The sequence below is a fragment of the Bufo bufo genome, chromosome 3 (assembly GCF_905171765.1).
Source record: "Bufo bufo chromosome 3, aBufBuf1.1, whole genome shotgun sequence".
In the NCBI taxonomy this organism is placed as follows: Eukaryota; Metazoa; Chordata; class Amphibia; order Anura; family Bufonidae; genus Bufo; species Bufo bufo.
In genome coordinates, this window is record NC_053391.1 from 156,639,874 (window position 1) to 156,666,451 (window position 26,578).

The 26,578-nt window shown below is 42.1% G+C and overlaps 1 protein-coding gene across 1 annotated transcript in view; it reads left to right on the forward strand.

The window, feature by feature from the left end:
• LOC120993281 (acetylserotonin O-methyltransferase-like) overlaps positions 1 to 26,578 on the forward strand; it is a 72,829-nt gene that overhangs the window by 45,049 nt on the left and 1,202 nt on the right. The window contains exons 4-7 of the mRNA XM_040421826.1: positions 2,090 to 2,158; positions 15,769 to 15,887; positions 16,501 to 16,641; positions 22,546 to 22,668. Of these exons, the coding sequence (XP_040277760.1) occupies positions 2,090 to 2,158; positions 15,769 to 15,887; positions 16,501 to 16,641; positions 22,546 to 22,668 (452 nt within the window). The remainder of the gene's footprint in view (positions 1 to 2,089; positions 2,159 to 15,768; positions 15,888 to 16,500; positions 16,642 to 22,545; positions 22,669 to 26,578) is intronic.

Below are 26,578 nucleotides of genomic sequence, written 5' to 3' on the forward strand. Positions count from 1 at the left end.
CCCGCACCTAAAATCTTTTACTGGTTCAGTTCACATGCAGGCCCGCAACTCATGCTGCCTTGCTTTGAAATAGTAGCTGTAGCAGTTTATCAGACTCCCTCTCCGAAATCGAATTATGATTCCCCGCTATCGATGATCACCATGGTAGGCGCATAAAAGAACATCGAAAGTTGATAGGGAAGATATCCAAATGGATCGTGGATGTCACGGGGACGTGTGATCAGGCAGAAGTTATCTAGAGTCAACAAAGCGGCAGCAGGGCCTCTCCTGTATAACGTTTCCTCATCCAAAATACCGCAGTGACATTCCCTGTAATTTTTTATTACTCATTCCAATAACAGGGCATCTTAAGAGTCCTGTATTGTTATTTATCATCACTCCTCCCCGAGTTGGGAGTGGGTAATTGCCGCGCGCCTGCTACCTTCCTTCGATGTTTCTTCTTTATTAACTTGACCCATCCTCTCCACCCAATCAGATTTCAGCCATTGACCTCCTTTGGATGTGGTATCCCTTTCTCAAGCTCCCTCTCCGGCATGGAACCCTGATTCCCCGTTACCCGTGATCACCATGGTAGGCCCAGAAAGGAACAACGAAAGTTGATAGGGCAGACATCCAAATGGATCTTCGCCATCACGGGGACGTGCAATCACCCAGAGGTTATCTAGAGTCACCAATGCGGCAGCAGGCCCTCGCCCCTAAGATTTTAGATGGTCAGATCAGCAGGCCCTTGCTCCAAATGTTTTTGAGAGTCACCCGCAGGCCATCAATCATAATTTTTCAAGGGTGTGCATGATGCCCTCCTTTATGTGTAACAAAGGGTGTATTGGAGTTCCGGTTCCTTGTAATTTTTGGCAGCCCTTTCACTAAGTGCATAGGCTTTATGAGTGTAGGAGTCCCACTACCTGAACAATTGTACCACAATGTGAATGAGGCCTTCCATTATGTGATATACAGGCTGTTTCGGCGTGTCTCTTGCTTGTAATTTTATTGCAGCACTTGCACTTTATATACAATTAAATATACAGGAAAGAATGTTTCCTAACAATTTTTCCTGTAAAATTGTTTTTTTTTTTGGGGGGGGGGTTTTGTGCGTATTTTTGTCAGTCTGTAAAAGTGGCGTACAACTCGGACAACATGTTTTCCAGCAGCGACCTGGGAGTCAAAGATGCATCCAAACATCGTCCCCATGGTGTTCCCGATCAAGTTCAGTGCTGTTTCTGTCACTTTCTGACCTTTTCCAATGGACCAGGCACCCTCCCCTCTTCAGAGCAGGGGGTGCCTGGTTTTCTCCCATTCACTTCCATTATATTCGGGTGCATAATGATCATCAATAGAAATGTCAGGACAACTCCTTTAAGGCTACTTTCACACTAGCGTTAATATTGTCAATGGGGACAAAACGTAACCGAACAGAACTGAATGCTCCAGCATGCATTCCGTTACGTTCTCATACCGGAGAGCAAACCGCAGCATGCTGCAGTTTGCTGTCTGTCCTGGAATGCGGAGCAAAACAGATCCGTCATGACCCACAATATAAGTCAATGGGGACGGATCCAGATTTTCTCTGACACAATCTGACACAATAGAAAACGGATCCGTCCCCCATTGACTTTCAGTGGAGTTCATGACGGATCCGTCTTGGCAATGTTAAATATAATACAACTGGATCCGTTCATAACGGATGCAGATGGTTGTATTATCAGTAACGGAAGCGTTTTTGCTGATCCCTGCCGGATCCAGCAAAAACGCTAGTGTGAAAGAAGCCTTAGTTGAATATGTTTACAACATTAATAACCCATGAACCCCAAAACTAAAATAGAGTACCCTAGGGACAAAATGGGTACAGACATTATCGTATTTGCCTGTAAGTGCCCTGAGATGTTAAAATATTAAAGCAAAAATGTTGATTTGCTAAAATCTCTTTTTAAGGTAAACTGATATAAATTTAGCATTTTCTTTTATGCCATGTCACAATGGTGTTTGTACCTGAATGGAGATACTAGATAATTGGTCCTAAAATGTGAGTCATTAAATGTTTTGTCTATTATATAATGTATCTAACCAAATAATGTTCTTTATTCAATTTCAGAGAAGGAAAAAGTCAGTATGAAAAAGCTTTTGGAATACCTTCAAAAGAATTATTTGAAGCCATTTACAGGTAGCTTGCCAATTCAACAATCACTGATTATAAATAATAGAGTCTTTCAAATAGATTGAAGTTTAAAGCCCATTTTATATGCCTCACATATTTTGTGGTGTGTAAACATTAAGTAAACATGATTCCATTATGTGAGCATTCTGCTATAACATATTAAAATATAACTGTGTATAGAATCATTTTAGGGAAGTTTTTCAAAACTTTCAAATAATCATTTTATCATAATTTTTAAAGGAATTGCTCACTTCCCCAGACCTCTCCATTATTATAATAGTAAAAATAAATAATAATAACTCATTATAGGAGTTTATTATGGTTCTTAATAGACATGCTTATGTAGTTGCGTACCTCATGCACATCTTCCTCATGTATTTTTATTTCAATGTGGCCTCTGGTTTGTTTACATCCTGTAGGTAGCACTTCCGGTTGATGTACCCAACTAAACCCATGATGCACTTCTCCTTTCTCTGCCACAGTTTTATCACCACCCCTAACAATGCCCAGCTAGTTTATAGCTCTTCCCACCCACATAGTTACATAGACACTCCCCTAACAATGCCCAGCTAGTGTATAGCTTCTCTCACCCAGTTAGTTACATAGACATCCTCTTATCATTTCTACTTCTGCTGTTTTGACATGCCCGTGGACATAACATCACAGGAAATAAAGAGCTGCTTGGACATGGTCATTTGACCACAGCCCAGAATGGAAAACAAAAAAATATATTACAAAATTACAGTGATTGTTTTGAAGGATGTTGATGCAAATCAGAAAAACGGAAAATGGAAAGGGTTCTTTTGGACTTTAACATGAACAACCTATCCTTAACCACCTCCCGACCGCCTAACGCAGGAATGCGTCCTGCGGGCGGGTTATTCCTCCTGGACGCATCGGCGCGTCCTCTCGCGAGACGCAAGATTTCCTGTGAACGCGTGCACACAGGAGCGTGCGTTCACAAGATCGGAAGGTAAACGAGTTCATCTACAGCCTGCCAGCGGCGATCATTCGCTGGCAGGCTGTAGATGCGATTTTTTTTTTAACCCCTGAAAGGTATATCAGACGCTGTTTTGTTAACAGCATCTGATATACCGACCACCAGAGGACACAGGCAGCTCTGTAAAGTAGCACCAATCACCACACTACACTACACCCCCCCCGTCACTTATTAACCCCTTATTAACCCCTGATCACCCCATATAGACTCTCTGATCCCCCCCCTGTCATTAATCACCCCCCTGTAAGGCTCCATTCAGACGTCCGTATGTGTCCGCAGAACATGGACACCGCGGATCCGCAAAACACAGACACCAGCAATGTGCTTTCCGCATTTTGCGGATCTGCACATTGCCAGAACTATATAGAAAATGCCTCGTTGGTATTCGTTGGACTTTCGGCCCCTTTGCGCACCTAGGCTGCAAAAAAGTGTCACACATGTGGTATCGCCGTACTCAGGAGAAGTAGGGCAATGTGTTTTGGGGTGTATTTTTTACATATACCCATGCTGGGTGAGAGAAATATCTCTGTAAAATGACAACTTTGTATAAAAAAAATGGGAAAAGTTGTCTTTTACAGAGATATTTATCACACACAGTATGGGTATATGTAAAAATACACCCTAAAACACATTGCCCTACTTCTCCTGAGTACGGCGATACCACATGTGTGACACTTATTTGCAGCCTAGGTGTGCAAAGGGGCCCAAATTCCAATGAGAATCTTTACGATTTCACAGGGCATTTTTTACGCATTTGGATTCCAAACTACTTCTCACGCTTTAGGTCCCCTATAGGGCAGTATAAATACCCCACAAGTGACCCCATTTTAGAAAGAAGACACCCCAAGGTATTTCATGAGGGGCATTACCGCATGGTGAACCCCATAAAAAATAAAAACCACTAACAGAATTGCAATTTTTACCTACCTCACCTTCCAAAAAATGTAATATAAAGACATCAGAATGTAGCAAGGTAACACACAAACTCTTAACTCAAATTTCTTAACTCATCTCGTTATCTTGAAACAAAAGCTATTGAAAAGCAATTGAAGGTGTTTGCTTAACGCATTTAGTTTAAATGAGCCCTCACACAGTTATAACAATGTTAAAAATTAACGTTTATTAAATACCCATAAAACATATAGCTAGAACTCACACATTAAAATTATCAGTGGTGCCTGCCCTAATGCACTAGTCTCTTGTATAATTATACTTATAGGCCACTGGGGGGCACTGGAGCTCTTTTCCTTAGTGATTTCTACTGTCTGAATTTAACAGTTGTCACAGTTATTTATATTGCGCACTGTTAGTCCCACAGTGCGCTCCTTTTAAATACGAGCGTCCTCCCTGTGCACTAAGTACTGACATCCATGTCATACACAATTGCACAGCATAGCACTCACTGCCTAAAATCACATATAGCACACTCTGCCCCCCGACATGTTTCGCCAAGCTCCACTGCCCATTCCCCTGAAGACGCCGAGGGAGCTTGGCGAAACATGTCGGGGGGCAGAGTGTGCTATATGTGATTTTAGGCAGTGAGTGCTATGCCGTGCAATTGTGTATGACATGGATGTCAGTACTTAGTGCACAGGGAGGACGCTCGTATTTAAAAGGAGCGCACTGTGGGACTAACAGTGCGCAATATAAATAACTGTGACAACTGTTAAATTCAGACAGTAGAAATCACTAAGGAAAAGAGCTCCAGTGCCCCCCAGTGGCCTATAAGTATAATTATACAAGAGACTAGTGCATTAGGGCAGGCACCACTGATAATTTTAATGTGTGAGTTCTAGCTATATGTTTTATGGGTATTTAATAAACGTTAATTTTTAACATTGTTAATCCAGTAGCACGTGTCAGCCTAGAGACAACCAGTGGTCAATGACCAATTGAAAAATTTAGCGCTTTGAGTCTCAACACGTGCGAGCGGGTCTAATGTAATCTTAGTACTCACACAGTTATGGCTCTTAAAAACCATTTCAGGAAATTCAGAAACCACTCCTTCGCTTCTGAGTGCTGCTTTTTCCCCAAACAGCAGTTTATGATCACATGATTTTTATACTCAGAATAAATGGCGTAACAGATTATTTGGTGCTTTTTCTCCTTTTAAGACTTCCAAAAATAAAAAAAACGAGCTAAAGCAAAGTACTATAGGAAAAAAAAAATGTTTTTTTTATATTCACGGGTCAATATTAAAGAAAAAATAGGAAAAACCTGGAAAAAAACCGATCACTACATGCCTAGCTGAATTCCTAGTAGGAGTAGTTTTAAAAATGGGTTAATTTATTGAGGTTTCCACTGTACTGGTACTTCAGGAATGTTGCAAGTTTGATAAGGCTCCCAAACCTATTCCAGTAAAATCTGTGTTTCAAAAGCAAAATAGTTCATTTTTTGAAAAACCTGAGGGCTCAAAATGTTCACTTCACCCCCCCCAGTATAATAATTCCTTTTCAAAATGGGGCCTTTGGTGAGTATTTCTTATTTTTTAGCACCTTAAAGGGGTATTCCCATTAAAATGAACACTGTTAAATCTCTTAATGATTTGACAGTGATCATTTTTGGAAATACATTTTATTACCCAATTCCCACCCTTTTTGAGAAAATAAGTCCCCTCTTACCTGATTGTTGTCTTTCGTGTCCCCTGGTTACGGCCACCTCTCACCTGTCGAATCCCGTGGCCGCGCTTGCGCAGAAAGACTGAAGAGTTTCTCCCGGCCAGGCCACGCAATTTCCTGAACGCGCACACTGCCGCTCATGCGCCATGATGACTTCTTCCTGGACAGTATAGTACAGAGCCGCGAACGCTGGCTCTGTACTATACAGGCCACGAATAAGTCACCATGGCACATGCGCGGTGGCGTGCGCATTGAAGACAGCGCGCGGCCCGGCCGGGAGAAGACGTCAATCAAGCTGACTGAGCCCGATACCAGCTGAATCCAGGAAGTGAATGTCGTGCTCGCCGCAGGTAAATATGAAATCGGTTGATGGGAATACCCCTTTAAGGCCTCTGCAACCTAAAATGGTGTCTGAAAAACTTCCTAACAAAATGGAAACCCAAAATTCACAAGGTGCTTCTCTAATTATGAGCTCAGTGTTTTAGTTAAGTAGCGGCCAAATATGGGATATTTAAAAATAAAATTACAAAATCAGGTTAAGGCCGAATGCACACGGCCGTGGAACACGGACGTGAGCGGTCCGTGGTATCCCGGCCTGGCATCCTGCTGACAGCAGGAGCGCACGGCCTCATTGATTGCTATGACGCCGTGCGCTTCATGCTACCGCTGCACTACAGTAATACACTTGTATGATCTATACGAGTGTATTACTGTAGTGCAGCGGCGGCATGAAGCGCACGGAGTCAGCAACCAATGACGCCGTGCGCTCCTGCTGTCAGCAGGATGCCAGGCCGGGATACCACGGACCGTTCACGTCCGTGTTCCTCGGCCGTGTGCATTCGGCCTAATACGTGTGGAACTTTAGTTCTATTTTATCACCTGCTGTGTTCTAAAAAATTTATTACATTTTTAAAATCTGAAAAAATAAAATACTTTTTTTAAATTTCACCTCCATTTTGCATTCATTCCTATGAAACACCTAAAGGGTTAACAAGCTTCCTAACTACCTTTTTGAATACTTTGAGGGTGCACTTTTTAAAATGTTAAAAATATATCCAGAAAGCCTGCAAACTCTCACAGGTGATTATCATAAAATGTAACTTTTATTGTGTCCTATTAAAAAATGTACAACTTGTGTCATATCAATTACTTTCGTAAAATACATACAATTAGTGATTGCAACCTCAGTAGTGCTCATATATAGAAAATGCAGCGGACTGGACTCAGCAGGATGAGATATCTGTGCCTGAACCTGCTAAGAGATGCCAGCACCTATGAAACTCTGGGAGGGGATCCAAATGAGAAGTATCTTGGGGAACTGTCAAAGATACTGGGACAAGCCAAGAAAGATTGCATAGTGGGAGAGGAGGAATACGACTTTTTATTTAATAAAAAGCCGACGTTAGACACTTTCTATAACCTACCAAAAGTCCACAAAGGACTAAGGCCTCATGCACACGACCGTTGTGTGTTTTGCGGTCCGCAAATTGCGGATCTGCAAAACACGGATGGCGTCCGCGTGCGTTCCGCAATTTGCGGAACGGCACGGACAGACATTGATATAACTGCCTATTCTTGTCCGCAAAACGGACAAGAATAGGACAGGTTATATTTTTTTTGCAGACTACGGAACGGGGCAACGGATGCGGACATCTTTTGCGGCCCCACTGATGAGAATGGGTCCGCATCCAAGCCGCAAAAACTGTGGCTCGGATGCGGACCAAGACAACGGTCGTGTGCATGAGGCCTTTGTCCAATAAAAGGCAGGCATGGTCTCAGGCCTTAATAACCCGAGTCAGAACCCAGGTATCTATATCGACAGGATCTTAGCTCCCATTGTAGCCAGCTTACCCTCGTACACAAGAAATACCAGAGACCTTCTAAATTGGAATGGGTGGCTCTGGGGGATAAATCATAGCTGGTATCCATTGACGTTGAGGCGCTACATTCTTCTATTCCACATGAGTGTAGCCCGAGATCAGCAGAGTTCCACAGAGTGTAGCCCATGGCAAGTTCGTCCTTGATCTTTTGGAGTATGTGTTATCTCACAATTACTTCATATTTAATGGTTGTTTCTTCCACCAGCTCAGGGGGACTGTAATGGGGAGCCCATGTGCCTTGTCGTATAAAAATCTCTTCCTGGGCTGGTGGGAGGAATGTTAGGTCTTTGTCAAGATACCAAAGGTGCGGACTACTGAAAGTGCCCTATGGGCAAAATATATTGACAATATTTTCATGATATGGGATTGTGACCATAATGATTTTGTTAACCAGCGCCTCAATGTCAATGATTTGGGTTTCAGATTCACCTACAAGATCGACAGGGATTAATAAGCATTCTTGGATGTGAGCATCAAAAGGGGCCCGAATGGGAAATTAATAACAGACACATCGACCAAACTCCCTGGTGACATGTGAGAGTCATAATTCTCTACCCATCAGAAGGGGAATCCCTGTTGGGCAATACATCCATCTCAGGAGGAATTGTTCAGATAGTCAAGAATTCATACAGGAGGCAAATGATCTGAGAACTACTGGCTACCTGGATGGGGTACTTAGAAAGGCCTTCCAGAGAGCTCTAAAGAGTGATCACACATAACTACTCAATCCTCAGAGAGACAACATCAGTTGGAAATCAAATCGGACTGATTGGCACCTTTGATGGAGCTGCACAAGAGGTGAGGAAAGTGATTTCCAAACACTGGGCGATCCTACAACTAGATCCAGACCTTAGAGATGCCATAGATTCCTTCCCTCAAATTACCTTTAGGAAGGGACACCGCCTCAGGGACAGACTAGTGTCCAGTCACTATGAGGAACCCTCCCAAATAAACGCCTGGAGGCAACAGCAGATACAGGGATGTTAGCGCTGCAGCAGATATGTAGCATGTAAATACGTACTACAGGGACGGGAGTTTGCCAGTAATGTTACAGGAAAGACCTATAAAATGAATGGTTTTATAAACTGCTGCTCCAAGGGAATCATGTATAAGGCCACTTGTATATGTGGTGTTCAGTACATAGGGAAGACCATGCGGTGCATGTGAACAATGTACACGGGGGCAATGTTGGATGCATGGGCTTTATGGGAATTGAATTGTAATACGTTTTGTATAATCTTTCCCTTTTTTCTTCTCTGGTATCAGCACTCCTCCCCATTCGGTCCAGGTGATTTTAATTAGCAGGAGTCTGCATAAGGGTTTATAAATCCCTACTACCTCTCAGTTGGAGTTCCTGAGAGCATGTGATAAGGTGAGCTTTGACAACTGTTCACATGGTGTGGTGCTGCGCGGCGGCCATTGTTGCTTTGGTGCTGTGCTGATGGGGCCCAGTGCCAGGGTGGCTTAGCAGGGCAGTGGGGGCGCTGTTTGGCTGCTGGGTCCCACTGCTTGCTGGTGCGGTGCTGCGGCGTTAGTGGTCGCCACGCAGAGCTGCGCCAAATGTAGAGTAGGTTCCCACTCGAGGAGGCAACCTTGTCGTGATGAGTGGGCCTATGCTATTTGATAAAAATTTATACTATGCCTCATGTACAGCATTTTACATAGGGGGCGGTATACTATTAATTGTGCTGAGAAATGATGTTAATTATGCTGAGAAGCAGTTATTAGATCAAATCATAGGATGAGGATGTGCGATCCAGATTCACTCTTAGATTTTGAATATGTTACAGGAAAGACCTATAAAATAAATGGTTTTATAAACTGCTGCTGCAAGGGAATCATGTATAAGGCCACCTGTATATGTGGTGTTCAGTACATAGGGAAGACCATATGCAAATTCCAGAGAAGGATAGGTGAACATATAAATTATATAAAGAACAAGAGAGACACTCCGCATGCGGTGCATGTGAACAATGCACACGGGGGCAATGTTGGATGCATGGGCTTTATTGGAATTGAATTGGTCCCATTATTAATCAGATGAGACAACTGGGACAAAAAAGAAATTCAAGGGAAAACTTGGTCAATTTTCCATCGTAAGACCACCCAACCGTGGGGTCTGAATGAACAATTGAACTATGCATGCTACATTTAAAACTCCGAACCACGTATGTACCTTCCCTCTCCTCTTGCCCTTCAACTATCTAAGAAACATGCTCATTAACAGCTTGTAGCATTGCAGATGCATACACCTCATTGGCATATGCAATCACTAAGTCAAAAAGACATCATTGTGTACCCTCTATTTTTGCTTTATTTTATTTATATAACCTGCACAAAAAATTCAAATCTGCTTTCAGGTTTACAATTTGCCTTGACAGCTTAAATGTGGAGTGAGCTGGGTGTGGATTGCTTGCCCACATGCCTCATGATGTCCTAGACCTTAGATTATGTGAGATGCATCTCGCAACGTCATCGTGAGGCGGGATTGTCCCTTCCTTCATATACCTCAACATAGATACATAATGCGAGACGCGAGATTAACTGCGTGTCATAACCCCGGGTGGAGGAGCCTTCTTGACATGCTGCCTGCATGCCCCCAATATAGAGTGACATTGGTACTAAGACATGTCGTCACCAGGAAGGGGCGTGGCTAGCATGCCATGCTGGGCCATTTAAACCGGCCAGCATGGGGAGACATCCAGGTTTGACATACACAACTTTAATTGTTTTCACTGCCATACACGGTTTTTAGCAACACCTAAAAGAAGTCCCCCGAGGAAACTGGGGGCTGAGGCCTTTGAAACATGTAGGGGCGTTGGCTTTGTGTACTCTGGGAACCTGACTATTTTCTTGACAGAAGGACTGGTACCACCTTTGTCAGGGTCGAACATAGGGCTCCCAGAACAATGAGGGATTGTCCAAAGGGGCTTAGCTGGACTAAATAGTTCAGGCTAAGCCAAGTAGGGTGAATGGAGGGACATCTGTTTATAATCATTGGTATTCATTACCACAATGTTCCCTCCTTTATCAGAGGGTTTAATTATGGTGGAGGGGTCCTTTTTTCTGCTCAGTTTTGGACAGATTGTCCCTGTGTCTTTTAAAGTTCAAACCTTTCAGATCTTTCGTTGTCTTTATCGCAAAGACATTGATGCAAGATATGTCCCTTAGGCCTCATGCACACGACCGTGGTGTGTTTTGCGGTCCGCAATTTGCGGATCCGCAAAACACAGATGGCGTCCGAGTGCGTTCCGCAGTTTGCGGAACAGCACGGACAGCCTTCAATATGAATGCCTATTCTTGTCCGCAAAGCGCGGACAAGAATAGGACATGGTATATTTTTTTAGCGGGGCCACGGAACGGAGCAATGGATGCGGACAGCACACGGAGTGTTGTCCGCATCTTTTGCGGCCCCACTGAAGTGAATGGGTTCGCATCCGAGCCACCAAAACGGCGGCTCGGATGCTGCCCAAAACAACGGCCGTGTGCATGAGGCCTTAATGGTGTAATTTTAGTGCTTTTGTTTTTCAGATTAGTGAAAGGCCCTAGCTGTTTAGTAAATTACTCAAACCATATAACAGGTTAAAGAGGAAGTTTCATGTTTTTTTATTAGTTGAGATAAATATCTTTACTTGCGGTACCCCCCGCTGATGCTGCCACCCTGCCTGATTTTTTAAAATATCGCTCCTACGCCCCGCTGTGCCCCCCTGTAGTTTTCCCACTCAGTATGCTAATACTGAGCATTGGTACAGGGAGGAGGAGACGGGCGGGTTTCTCAATGGGCGTCTCCTTCTCCCCTGGCTGTGCCGCGGTCCAATCACAGCGGAGAGCATCTCACAGCCAGGGAGAAGATGAGATTTTTTTTCTCCCTGGCTGTGACGCTCTCCGCTGTGATGGGATCACGGCACAGCCAGGGAGAAGGAGCTACACATTGAGAAACCCTGGCGTCTCCTCCTCCCTGTACCGATGCTCAGTATTAGCGATATTTAAAAAAATCAGGTAGGGTGGCTGCATCAGCGGGGGGTACCCTGCAAGTAAAGGTATTTATCTCAATTAATAAAATACCATGAAAGGTGCTCTTTAACATCCTTGAGAATGTCGACTGGTACACTGAATTCACTGCTCTCTCTCCTGTTTATAGTAACATAGTAAAATAGTTTAAGGCTGAAAAAGGACATCTGACCATCCTGTTTAGCCTGTTATCCTGCATGTTGATCCAGAGGAAGGCAAAACCGCTTGTGAGGTAGAAGCCAATTTTTCCCACTTTGCAGTCAGGAAGGAATTTTTTTCCCCTAATCAGGCAATCAGAATAACTTCCCTGGATCAACGACCCATCTCTAGTAGCTATAGCCTGTAATATTATTACACTCCAGAAATACATCCAGGCCCCTCTTGAACTCTTTTAGTGAACTCACCATTACGAACTCCTCAGGCAGAGAGTTCCATAGTCTCACTGCTCTTACAGTAAAGAATCCTCTTCTATGTTTGTGTACAAACCTTCTTTCCTCCAGACGCAGAGGATGTCCCCTCGTCACAGTAACAGTCCTGGGGATAAATAGATGATGGGATAGATCTCTATACTGACCCCTGATATATTTATACATAGTTATTAGATCTCCCCTCAGTCGTCTTTTTTCTAAAGTGAATAACCCTAATTTGGATAATCTTTCAGGGTACTGTAGTCCACCCATTCCAGTTATTACTTTAGTTACCCTCCTCTGAACCCTCTCCAGCTCTGCTATGTCTACCTTGTTCACAGGAGCCAAGAACTGTACACAGTACTCCATGTGTGGTCTGACTAGTGATTTGTAAAGTGTCAGGACTATGTTCTCATGACGGGCATCTGTGCCCCTTTTGATGCAACCCATTATCTTATTGGCCTTGGCAGCAGCTGCCTGACACTGGTTTTTGCAGCTTAGTTTGCTGTTCACTAACATTTTTAAGTCCTTTTCCATGTCAGTGTTACCCAGTGTTTTACCATTTAGTATGTACTGGTGACTTGCATTATTCCTTCCCATGTGCATAACCTTAAATTTGTCAGTGTTAAACCTCATCTGCCACTTATCTGCCCAAGCCTCCAATCTATCCAGATCCATATTTAGCAGTGCACTGTCCTCTTAGCCTTCTACAAGATCATTAATAAATATATTGAAGAAAATAGGGCCCAGTACTGACCCCTGTGGTACCCCACTAGTGACAGTGACCCAATCTGAGTGTGTACCATTAATAACCACCCTCTGTGAGCCAGTTACTTACCCACATATAGAAATTTTCCCCCAGTCCAAGCATTCTCATTTTATATATTAGCCTTTTATGTGGTACAGTGTCAAATGCTTTGGAGAAGTCCAGATATACGACATCCATTGATTCACCGCAGTCAAGTCTAGAACTTACCTCTTCATGGAAACTGACTAAATTAGTTTGACATGACCGATCCCTCATGAAGCCATGCTGATATGGCGTTATTTGCTTATTTTCATTGAGGTACTCCAAGATAGCATCTCTTAGAAAATAGTTTACCCACGACAGATGTTAAACTTACTGGCCTATAGTTTCTGGGCTTTTTTTTTTTTGGACCCTTTTTGGATAGTGCCACTACATTTGCTATGCGCCAATCCTGTGGATTACTCCCTATCAGTACAGAGTCCTTAAATATCAGAAATAAGGGTCTGGCTATGACATTACTTAATTCTCCTAGGATACGGGGGTGTATGCCATCTGGTCCTGGCAATTTGCCTATTTTAATCTTTTTAAGACGCCGCTGAACTTCTTTCTGTGTCAGACATGGCACTTTTAATGGGGAATTTACTTTTACTGAAATATCTGACAGTTTATTTTCCTCAGTGAATACAGTGGAGAAAAAAGTATTTAATAGCTTTGCTTTCTCCTCATCGCTCTCTGTAACTCCCCCCTCATTACTCTGTAAAGGGCCGACACCTTCAGATTTATACTTTTTGTCATATATATAACTGAAGAACATTTTAGGGTTAGTTTTGCTTACTTTGGCAATTAATCTCTCGATCTCTAGTTTGGCTGCTTTTATTTGTTTTTTACATATTCTATTTTTTCCCTTATAGTTTTTCAATGCTTCCTCGCTACCCTCCTGTTTTAGTGATATAAATGCTTTCTATTTGTCATTTATTGCTTTCTGTACATTTCTATTTATCCACATTTTTTTTTCTTGTTCCTTAACCTTTTATTCCTATAAGGTATGCACCTCTCACAATTAGATTTTAGGATGCTTTAAAAAATATCCCATTTTGTGGCTGTATTTTTATTTTTGAGGACTTTGTCCTAGTTAGTTAGGCCTATGGCCTCTCTTAGTTGTCTAAATTTCGCTTTTTTGAAGTTTGGTATTTTTGTTCCTCCTTGAAGAAACACTTTTGAATGACAATTTGAATGGTAATCTGGAAATATTTGTGCCAGTGTAATTTGCTGGCAAATAGTTGTATATATTGATGCAGTTGAAGAGAGATAATGTAGGACTGAATTAGAATTAAAAATTTTTTATTTTGCAAAATTGCTCCTAAACTTAGAAGCCCTTTAACATCTCTGAAAAGTAAAGACCGAACAATGATGCCAACATAAAATGGACATATGGTAAATATTAATTAAGTATTTTGTGAGCTATAACTGACTTAAAAGAGGAGAAATTCAATTTGGAAAATTGCTAATTTTTTGTTAAAATTTTCATTAAATTAAACAAAATATATCAACCAACAGTTATCACTAACATAAAGTACAATGTGTCACAAGAAAACAATCTCAGAATCACTTGGATACACTGATGGATGAGAAAAAGGGTAACAATGTTTTGAACTTTTGACTTTCAGGCTCCATATCTCACCATCTACTACATCTTTGAATGTGAGACTACCATCGTTTTATAGACAATCATCTCCGCTGTCTCATACATAAATTGGACTTGCAACAAATTACAACCTGTTCTCCCTAATAGCTCAGTGTGTTATTAGGTTGATTCCCAAGCGAATGGTCACTGGTTTGAATCTTGGAGCAGCCAAGATTTCCCAAGTAAAGAGAAACAGCATCATTCAGCTCATCGCTAGCGGTTTCTTGGAAAAGAAAATCACCAAACTGCATCATGTGAGTGCCATGACAGTTGGAAGAATATGGAATGAAGTTTATCCATCCATTCCAAAGCCAAGAGGTGGATGTCCAGGCAAAATATCGGAGTCAACAAGTCAGCTAATCACAAGGTGTATCAATTCTGGCGCGACAAACATGGCAGTGGAGGGGGCTTGTATGTTTTGTAATAGTTAACTCACAGACGTCCGTGCAAGCACCGTTTGACGCGCATTACACAAGTCTGGAATGGTGGCCCGAAAAACGGTGAAAAAGCCTCAACTTTAATATTGCCATAAGAAGTGTCAGCTCGAGTTTGCAAAAAAGTACAAACAGTGGACAGTAGAAGATTGGAAGCGGGTAATTTGAAGCGATTAGACAAAAGTCAATAGACTGGGCTCTGATGGGTGCAAATGGGTCTGGACAAAACAAGGGAAAAGGGGGCTAACGGATCAAGAAATTGAAGGAATTGCAGCAGCACTTGGATGCAGTCTTGATTACCACAGCCCCACATTACTAGAGTCTGTCCTGTCCGTCTTCTCTCTACTTCATGTCTCCTCATGAATTCCATTCCTACAGAGATTCGCTGAAGATCATATTAAACTGTATTCAGGATCATAATCCCTGACCGGCAGACCAGGGAGGAGGAGGAGGAGGAGGAGGAGGAGGAGGAAGTTATTTAGCTCATTGTTTTAAACTAACTCCTCCTGCTGTGTGATTAGGACAAGTTTTGTGTGTACTAATGATTGCTCCCTAGACAAAACAAGCCATTATAACTAATGAAAGGTATTTGGGAATATTGTTATAATAAAGTAACATTTAAGTATTTTTATTTTCTTAATTCTCAGAGAACCCCTTTAAGGAGTTACACTGGCCACACTGAATGCTGAATATTCGAATAATTTCTAGTGAGCTGATAGAATACTACAGCAGCTTGTAGGGCTGCACAGTTCATGGCCGCCCTATCTGAGGTATCCTAAAAGACTGTTCCTGTTTTTTTATGTAACTACTATATTTGTGATTGTGTCACATTAGATCAGAAGAGGAGATGATAAATTTTATGCATCATATGGACTCAACATGGAATCTTTGTGGAAAAGATGTTGTACAAGCTTTTGACTTTTCTGAGTTCCACACAGTCTATGATCTTGGAGGTAATAATTGTTACAATATTTTATTATAAGACAGGTACTTGACATGTCTGTAAATTATAATCTATAACCAACATTCCCAGAACTTGATGAGCCCAGAATCTGGTTTGAACCTTGTCTAAGGGAAACAAGTGATTGATCAGTGACATAGAACCTCTGTCCCCTAACTTACACAGAAGAGTCTCAGTTTATGCTATGTGAGGTACCTTCAGTCTGTCTCCCTTGTCTCCTGCTTCTGATAGGTTTCTTCCTGGTGCCTATTACAAGCAGAATGTAGGGAGAGCAGTGTGAAGCTGCATCTTCGAGTATCTCATGAAGAATCGGTAAACAGATAGCAAGGGGCAGGCAGTGGGAGTTGGGGGGGGGGGGGGGGGGGGGGTTATAGCTTTGCAGCTAATCATTGGACCTACCAGGACTTCTAGATTACGTAGGTCACATCTTTAAGAAATAGTATATTAAGCAATTTAACCTGTATGATAACAAATACATATATATATTGCATAACAAATACATATAAAAATACAAATACATATACATACATATATTAGATTTAACTGATTGCATACTTGATTTTGCCTGCAATTTTTAAAGAAAAACATATAATTTTCTCCCATAGGATGTTCAGGAGGTCTTGCAAAACAGTTTGTGTCCACCTACAATGAGTCAACAGTCACTATTATGGACCTGCCAAAGGTTGTCCAAACAGCAAAGAAATATTTTGTAACAGAGCAGGAGCAACAGATACATTTCATTGAAGGTGAATTTGTGTATTGTTTTCCTAACTGTACATTTCCTAACTGTACATCAAAGTGTCTAAGACATAGTATAAATCTCCACTTCCATAACTACATACTTTACTGCTGACTTTTGAATGTGTAAGGCTACTTTCACATTAGCGTTTTCAATTCCGCTATTGAGATCCATCATAGGATCTCAATAGCGGAAGAAGACGCTTCAGTTTTGTCCTCATTCATTGTCAATGGGGACAAAACTGAACTGAACGAAACAAAATGCACCAAAATGCATTCCATACCGTTTGATTGTGTCCCCACCGAGGATAGAAAAAACGCTGCAAGCAGCGTTTTTCTGTCCGCGATGTGGTGCGGAGCAAGTCAATGTTAGTCAATGGGGACGGATCCGTTTTCTCTGCCACAATCTTACACAATAGAAAACGGATCCGTCCCCCATTGACTTTCAATGGTACTCAAGACGGCTCTGTCATGGCTATAGAAGACATAATACAACCGGATCCGTTCATGATGGATACAGGCAGTTGTATTATTGTAACGTAAGCGTTTTTGCAGATCCATGACGGATCCGCAAAAAGCGCTAATGTGAAAGTAGTAGAGATGGCCTTGCGGTTCGACCGGCGGTCGTTTCGCGGCGAACTTTGCTCGTTTGCGGTTCGCCGAACAGGCGAACATATGGCGATGTCCGCCGGCGCCATATTCTTTTGCATTGTGCTGAACTTTGACCCATGACACATTCATCAGATGAGACAGGACAGCCAATTGAGACGTTTCAGCACATGGACACACCCCCTACCCTATAAATAAATGCGATCTGGCTGCCATTTTACATTCAGTTTTTTGCCAGTGTAGGGAGAGGTTGCTGTGTGGAGCAGGGACAGACTGTTAGAGACACCAAACGCTAGCTAATAGGGCTACAAAAGTCCTTTTAAAGACTGGTATAAGTGTGCTATCGATTGGTGTGACATACTGAGGGGTGTGATATACGTATAATATACTTTCTAAAATAGAAAGTATATTATAGTGCATTTGTATTGTGCAGCAGTTGTGTGCGGTTCTGTTGAGATACCGCAGCTATACAGAGGGACAAACACTACTGGAACAACTAATTTCAACTGGTGTGATATACCAGTTGCCCCCCCAAAAAAACTGATTGAGACAGGGGTGTGATATACCTAGAATATAATTTATATATAGTGCATTTGTATTGTGCAGCATATGTGTGTGTGGTTCTGCTGAGATACCGCAGCTATTCAGAGGGACAAACACTATTGGAACAACTAATTGCAACTGCTGTAATATACCAGTTGCCCCCCCAAAAAACTGATTGAGGCAGGGGTGGGATATACCTATAATATAATTTATATATAGTGCATTTGTATTGTGCAGCATTTGTGTGCGGTTCTGCTGAGATTCCGCAGCTATACAGAGGGACAAACGCTATTGGAACAACTAATTGCAACTGGTGTGATATACCTATTGTTGCCACCAAATAAACTGATTAAGGGGTTTGATATACCTTCTTCCAGCAAATACTCATTAAGGGGTTCTATATACCTGCTTCCACAAATACTGATCTTCTATAGGGACTTTGTCACAGGGTCCTTTTGAAAATGACAGGCAGAGGAAGAGGCAGGCCATTTTGCAGGCGTGGTAGGGGTCGGGCTGGTGCACCAGGCCGGAGCCTAAGTGGGAAGTTGGAGAAAGTGGGTGCGATTATGGCAAAGGAGGCACCAGAGTTGGTTGAGTGGCTCACTCAACCTTCCGCTTCTGCACCCTCCTCATCCTCTGTATCAGCACCCTCCCCACTCTCTGCTGTGTGTACCCTCAAAGACACCACCACCACCATAGCCCCTCCACTTCCCATTATTTCCCAGACCTTACCAATGCACAGCCATTCTTGGCATCGGATGAGTAAGAGGAGGTAGCAACGGCCACCACCCAGCGGTCGGACGACAGTGCCCAGATCAGCCCAAGGAGGGTGGTCCCCGCTGTTGCTGCCTACTCCGAGATTTCTAATGTCAGTGGTGGTGAAGGTGTCGATGGACGTCACATGGGTGCCCACAAGAGAGGAAGAGTAGTGGAGTTCAGAGGGAGAGACTGAGCAGCAGATAGGGAGGAGAAGCAGGCAGAACTTGCAATGCACAGGAGGCAAAAAGCAGACTGAAAATGTATCTGGAGCGAGCCATCCACCATGCATGGTCACATCTGGCGCTCCCAGGACGCCGGCACATGGCTCCGCAGTGTGGGCTTTTTTAATGTTTCAGCTGCTGACAATAGTGTTGCCATCTGCAGCCTGTGCTGTCAACGCATAAGTCGCGGTAAGCCCAACACTAACCTAGGGACAACCTCCTTAAGAAGGCACCAGGCCTCCCATCACCGAGCCCAGAGGGAGCAACGCCGTCAGAACCCACAAAGCCACACTCCCGGTGCTCCACGTCCTGCCTCTTCTCCTTCTCCTCTCTCCTCCCATTTGTCCTCCACTCCACCCTCCACCGTGCCGTCGTCACGTTCATCTGGCAAAAGGCAGGCTTCCGTGGCCCAAATGTTCGAATGTAAAAAGATGATGACGCCGGATAACCCTCTTGCCCAACGGCTGACCGCCGGCTTGTCGGAACTGCTAGCCCGCCAACTACTGCCATATAAACTGGTGCACTCGGAGACCTTTAGCAAATTTGTGACCATTGGCACTTTGCAATGGAATGTCCCCGGAAAAAAATATTTCTCCCAGGATGCCCAGAGCTATATGGCCATGTTCAGCGGCAAGTGAATGTATCTCTGGCACACAGTGTCGGTGCCAAGATACATCTGACCACAGACACGTGGTCTAGCAAACACGGGCAGGGAAGGTACATAACTTTTACTGCCCACTGGGTGAACTTTCTGACGGCTGTCAAGCATGCAACCCGTGGCACCCATGTGGATTTGGTGTTCCTGCCACGGATTGCATGCAGGCCTGCCTCTTCTCCTCCTACTCCATCCTCCTACTCCTCCTTTTCCACTGCTACTGCCTCTTCTGCTGCACCCCCCAGCTCCCCAGAATCTATTTGACGTGCCAGGTGAGGCGTTGCCATGCTGTTCTGCGGCTGTTGTGCCTGGAAGCCAAGAGCCACACCAGTCCTGCACTGCTTTCAGCTTTGCGGTAACAGGCCGATCAGTGGCTAACCCCACTAATTTTGACAGTTGGTAAACTGGTGTGCGACAACAGTGCCAATCTGCTGAGTGTAATGAAACAGAGCAAAATGACAAACATGCCGTGCATGGCACACGTCCTGAACTTAGTCGTGCAGCCATTCGTTGCAAAATAGCCTGGGGTCTCGGACGTCTTGCGGCAGGCCAGGAAAATCTCTGGTCATTTTAGAGGATCTTACACGGCCATGGCTCGCCTTGCTGAGACGTCTGATTTGTGACTGCCCGACGTGCTGGAACTCCACCTTGTATATGCTTGATAGGCTGCTCCAGCAAAAACGTGCCGTTTATGACTACCTTTATGAACTCTGCGGCAGGACAGGTTCTGGGAAGCTTGTTTTTTTTTTTCACCGCGCCAGTGGCTGCTCATGCACGATGCTTGCAGACTTCTGCAGCCATTTGATGAGATCACCAAACTGGTCAGTTACAGCCAGGGCGCCATCAGTGACATCTTACCTTACGCCTTCTTTCTGATTGTCCATTGCGTCATGTCATTGATCAAGCCGGAGCAGGAGCAGGAAGATGAGGAAGTCGCAATGCTGAATAAATTCCCATGGGGGGCTACTCCATCTGAGACAAGTCAGCAGGAGTTTTAAGAGGAGTCAGAGGAGGATGGTGCCTGGAGGGAGGAGGAGGAGCAAGAAGAGCAGGCTTTAAACTTTTCTGGGATCCCTGGTGTTGTCCGTGGATGAGGTAAAGAGACCGAGGATGACATTCTCCTGGGCGATGAGCAGGAGCCAGACCGCTCCACCGCTTCCAATTTAGTGCAAATGGGGGCCTTCATGCTCCAGTGTTTGAAGAGGGACTCCCGTATAAAAAGCATAAAGGGCAAGGACCAGTACTGGGTGGCAACGTACTTAGACCCCCGGTACAAACACAAAATGGCGGACATGTTACCAGCATCACAGAGGGCTGTCAGAATGCAGCATTTCCAGGCCTTGCTTCAAGAGATGCTGCATTCTGCTGTTGCGGGCGCTGGCAGAGGAATTTCCACCCACAGGGAAACATTTGCGAGTACCAATCCTACAGCGCATGCAAGAAGAGGATGGTTTAAAGATGTGTTGGTTACTTGGGATATGAGATCATTCTTGCAGCCAAAACATCAACAGCCTCAGGGAACGCCTAGACCGTCAGGTGTCGGACTACATTGGGTTAACGGCCGATATCGACGCTCTGAGAACCGAGGAACCCCTTGACTACTGGGTGTACAGGCTTGACCTGTGGCCAGATATGGCACAATTTGCCATGGAACTCTTGGATTGCCCCTCGTCGAGTGTCCTGTCCGAAAGGACGTTCAGCGCAGCAGGGGAGATCGTGACCTATAAGCGCACTCACCTAGCTCACGACAGTGTGGACTACCTCACATTTCTAGAAATGAATGAGGCATGGATCTCGGAGGAATTCAACACCTGTGACGACCACGTTTAATTGAATTTCCTCATGCCAGCCCACACATATCCGCCAGCACACAGAACAAATAATGGTCCCTGTCTTATGTAAATACAGCGGCATAAAAGGCCTTTTATGTCCGGTGAATTCCTAATGTTTGGGACCTTGGAGGAATTCAACACCTGTGACAACCACGTGTTATCGAATTTCAACTATTATCATTTGTTTGTTTTTTCAAGAGGGTGGATTTCGTTAGCCATGTTTTTAATCCAATTATTTTTTTTTGTTCTTTTAAACATATGTATTTGACATGTATTTGTACTGGCCTGCAGTAAAATTGATATCCAATGACCGTCTAATATACCTCCAGCCACATAATCACTTGATCTTTTATGTACAGTGAATGGCTAATGTTTAGGGCCTGTACTCCTGTGGCCTAAAATAACATATTTTTCTAGGCTCCAGCAGGCCACATTTTTGACACTTTCCCTTTAAGATGCATAAAAAAGGCCCCTGATTAAAATACATATTTTTTGTGGGAATTTTTGCCATTGATCCCCTTCTTGTATGTCACTGTCCATGTTGTGGGATGATTTGTGCACTTCTTGTAAGTATTTGGTGGCTCTAATAATGACCTGAAGGTTTTTCAGGTTCGCCTGCCATTAAAGTGAATGGGGCCCGCCTCGAACTTGCGGTTCGCGATCATTTGATCGCGTTCACGCTATCGCGTTTGTGAATCTTCTCGGGCCGATGTTCGTGCATCACTAGAAAGTAGCCTAATCTGCAAAGAAAGTTAGATACGCTGTGCATAAGACAGCTTTTCAGGTCATCCATCATGTAACAATAGTATAAACATGTAATAATTTTTATATACACTTTTAATACTGAGGCGGAACTACTGCCATAGCAGCCATAATCATTACTGTGTGTGTGTGTGTACTTGCAGGTGAGGCCTGGGCCATAATGGATGAGAGACACAGCAGTTGGACTCGGGCACTCTCTCCTCAATGTAGTGATCAGCAAATGTCTTACCACTCAGATCCCCACCAATCAAAATTTTTACTGTCACTGAAACAGTTATTACGTTTTTACGTAGTTCAGTGCCCCTATATAAAGACACTATAACCCTTTTTGGTGCAATGTTTTTATTATATTTGGGACCTGATAGGTCTAAGTTTATGTACAAAACTTATAAAATGTAGTGAAAACTAAACCATTAACTGTTTACTTGTAATTAATATGTTCATTTCAGACATTATTTCATGCTCACATTTATCATAATTTTTTGTCTATTTTATATGCATTTTGACAATTTATTTACTTCTCTACTAAAGGAGACTTATTTAATGACCCTATACCTGAAGCAGACCTATTTATTATGGCCAGGATCATTCATGACTGGACAGAAGAAAAATGCCTTGTACTGCTGAGGAAGATTTATCAGTCTTGTAGACCTGGTGAGCTCAAAGTCTTCAGGAAAATGATACAAAATAGTCACCCATAAGTAAGGAGAGGGTGTTCTCATCAAACTCAAAGTGACAGGTGGCCATGCCCCTTTTTCTGCCCTGGTCGCCTGTCACTTTTCCAGCCAGTCCTATTCAGGCTGCGACTTAAGTTTTAAAAATAGCTTGACTTTCTGCGACCTTAACAGACATGACCGGACACGTACCTATCTATCTTCTAATATCTATCTACGCCCTTATTTTTGCCCGCGGGGTCCATTTTGTGAACGGTCGCAGCATGTTGCATGTGTAGCCTATTTAATAAAATAATATCTATTTTATCTATTATCCATCTATCTATCTATTTATCTATCATCTACCTATCTATCAAAAATATAAAATATACATATAGAAATATATATAAATCAAAATATAAATTTCATAGCCGAACCTTTCACAGAAATTCAACATATCTATATGAACAGTTGTTCACAGACATGTCAGACATATCAGGACATGTTATAATATATTGATATAACTATCTATCTGTATATGAATAAATATATCAGGGAGCACCGCTGTAAATCAAGCAAATGCTGGAGTGCCAGCGGCTGAAGGGCGATCCCTCAAGCCCAAAAATACAAAAAATAAAGAAACTCTGTGGCACTCTTGAATGTGCGTTACAACTGCTTGAGAATAGTCCCAGTGAGAGGACTGAAACGTTGCATGATACCGGGTGAATAAACGCACATTTACAGGTGCTGCAGAGTTTCTTTATTTTTTATCTATCTGTATATCTATCTATCTTTCTATCTACCTATCAATGTATCTATCAGTTATCTATCTATTCTATTTATGTATCTATTAATTATCTAGCAATCTATCTATCAATTATCTATCTTTCTAGCTACCAATCTATCTATCTGGCGACCTATCTACATATGTTTCTATCTATCTTTCTATCTATCTACCAATTATCTATGTATCTATCTTTCTATTTACCTATTAATTTATCTATCTATTTATCTATTTTTCTATGTATCTATTTATATATCTATATAGCTATCTTTCTATGTATTTATTTATATCTCTATCATAGCTTTCTATCTATCAATTATCTATGTATCTATATTTCTATTTACCTATCAATTTATCTATCTATCTATCTATCTATCTATGAATTTATCTATCTATTCTATTTATCTATTTATTTATCTATCTATCTATCTATTTATCTTTCAATCTTTCTATCTATCAATTTATCTATCCATTATCTATGTTTCTATCTATCAATTTATCTATCTATTCTATTTATCTTTCAATCTATTTATCTATCTTTCTATCTATCTATCAATTTTTCTATGTATCTATCTATCAATTATCTATCTATCTATCAATTATCTATGTATCTATCTATCTTTCTATCTTTCTACCTATTATATATCTTTATATCTATTCTAGTAATATTTCTATCTATCTAGCTGTCTTTTTATCTTTCTATTCTATCTATTTATTCTATCTTATCTATCTTTGTGCCTCCTTTATGTGGCAATAAAAACAAGAATCACATCTACTTTTGTGAGTGCCGGTCTCTTTCCTTTGTATATTGACGGGACGCCAACCCTGGACACATGCACCGCGCAGCGGGAGTGAACAAAGTGCCGACTGTTACTCTGTGGACATGGATATTTATGTCAGCTGTTTGCCCCTACAATTACATATTTATAAATAACTAGACAGTATGCCAATTACAATAACGGGCGCTAGAATTGGTCGGCACGCAGAGCAATCATCACACCAAGCTACGGCCAATTAACGCCGCCCCACACGCCGCCCACGCCGTTCATGGAACGTGGTGTGCTGATTGCTCTGCACGCTGGCCAATTCTAGCGTCCCGTTATTGTAACGGGCATAATGTCTAGTTATTTATAAATATGCAATTGTAGGGACAAACAGCGGACATAAATATCCATGTGTCAGTTATTCATTTATATCTTAATTTCTAGGAAGAAATAACAGAGGAACAATATAGAGTTCTAAGAAAACATAAGGAATACAAGTATTCAGTAAAAAAGGCACTTCATGAGAGATAACAAGATCTCTTTAACACAAATTAGCATTTGCAGTCATTTTAGCAACGTTTTTAAGTACCTGCTATCACCGGTATGTCCTAGTGGTTTATGCAATTTTAACTAACCAAGATAGTGTATTTATTGTCAAAATAAAAAACAGCCTACATTTTTATATGTTTTACATATCGTTATTACAGAAAGTTTGGTTACCGTTGTAACTTTTACTTTGAATGTATGTAAAAATGTATTTGTATGTAAACAGTTAGATAGAAACATATATATATATATATATATATATATATAGAGAGAGATAGATAGCTAGATTGATAGAAAGATAGATAGAAAGATAAATATACTTTAAGAAGATGAGGATGCAGCACACTGTAGAATGCGGGTGCAAGTCAGGCCAGTGTGAACCGGCACCTGGGTTCAAATCGATAAAAATGAAAGAAGGCCAGCAGCACACCAAGGATTTCAACGAAAAACGTGTAGTTTAATCACCCAGTGTCAGCAGCGACGTTTCAACAGCTTGTTGCTGTCTTTCTCAAGCTATGTATGTTTTTTAGAAAGATAAATAGATAGATAAATTGATAGATGGATAGATAGAAAGTGTAAAGATAGACATTTAGATAAGATAGATAGATATATAATAGATAGATATGTGCTGGATAAATAGATAAATTGTTAGTTAGATTAATAGATAGAAAGATAGTGGAAAGATAGACAGTTAGATGTAAACATATATAGATAGCTCGATAGATAGAGAGATAGCTAAATAGCTAAATTGTTAGATAGATAGATAGAAAGATAGTGGAAATATAGACAGCTAGATAGAAAGATAAATAGATGTGTGATAGATAGAAAGATAGAAAGGTAAATAGATAGATAGAACACCCTCTCCTTACTACTCCCATACAATCAGCCAAGCCGAAAGAGTCCACATTTTCTGTTGTAGATTTTGTTTCAGTATTTCTTTGCTCAGCATTTTTGGGGTGAAAATGACAAATATATTTACCAGTCATAAAAAACAAAACAAAAACACTGGCAAACCCTGACAAAATGCCACATGTTAAAATACTCACATTTTAGTAGTTTGATTTTCTAAAAGACCTTATAACAACATTTGGTCACCTGTAAAAATTGTCCTATTATCATCTTCCTCTTCCAACTATCTGACTTTAGAAAACTAGATTATTGACCCCTGACGAAACTTGCAAGCTGCCACAGTGTCTGCTGTGTGGACAGGAGGTCATGAAATGGAGCTATGTAGTTCCGATGCCTATTTCCAGCACCAAAGCTACTACAGAACAGCTGATAGATATGTGGGGGTGCTAAATGTCAGGCCCACGTCAAACAGGTATTGATTACCTATCCTATAGATAGGCCATCAGTATTAAAATCCCACAAAAAACCTTTAATCTTGACAATAGAACTCTAAATTAAACCAGACCCCTACATTTATCAGACTACAGTCGAGACCCTTACATTAGTGCAGACTCAAGGCTAAACTCTTAAAGTAACTCTAGTCCAGACCTCCTAAATTAAAATTCACACTGCAGACCAGACCCTTAAATTAATCAGAACTTAGATCAGACAGACAAAATTAATTCAGGGTGGACAGCACAGTGGCTGAGTGGTTAGCGGTGGTGCCTATCAGTGCAGGGGTCTTAGGCTCAAATCTGAGCAAGGACCACATCTGCAAGGAGTTTGTATGTTCTCACTGTTGTCCTCTCGGTATCCCCTCCCACACTCCAAAGAAATACTGATAGGAAATTTAGATTGTGAGCTCCACTAGGGAAAGCAAGTGATGATAATGTCTGTAAAACGCTGCGGAAAATGGCTCTATACAAGTG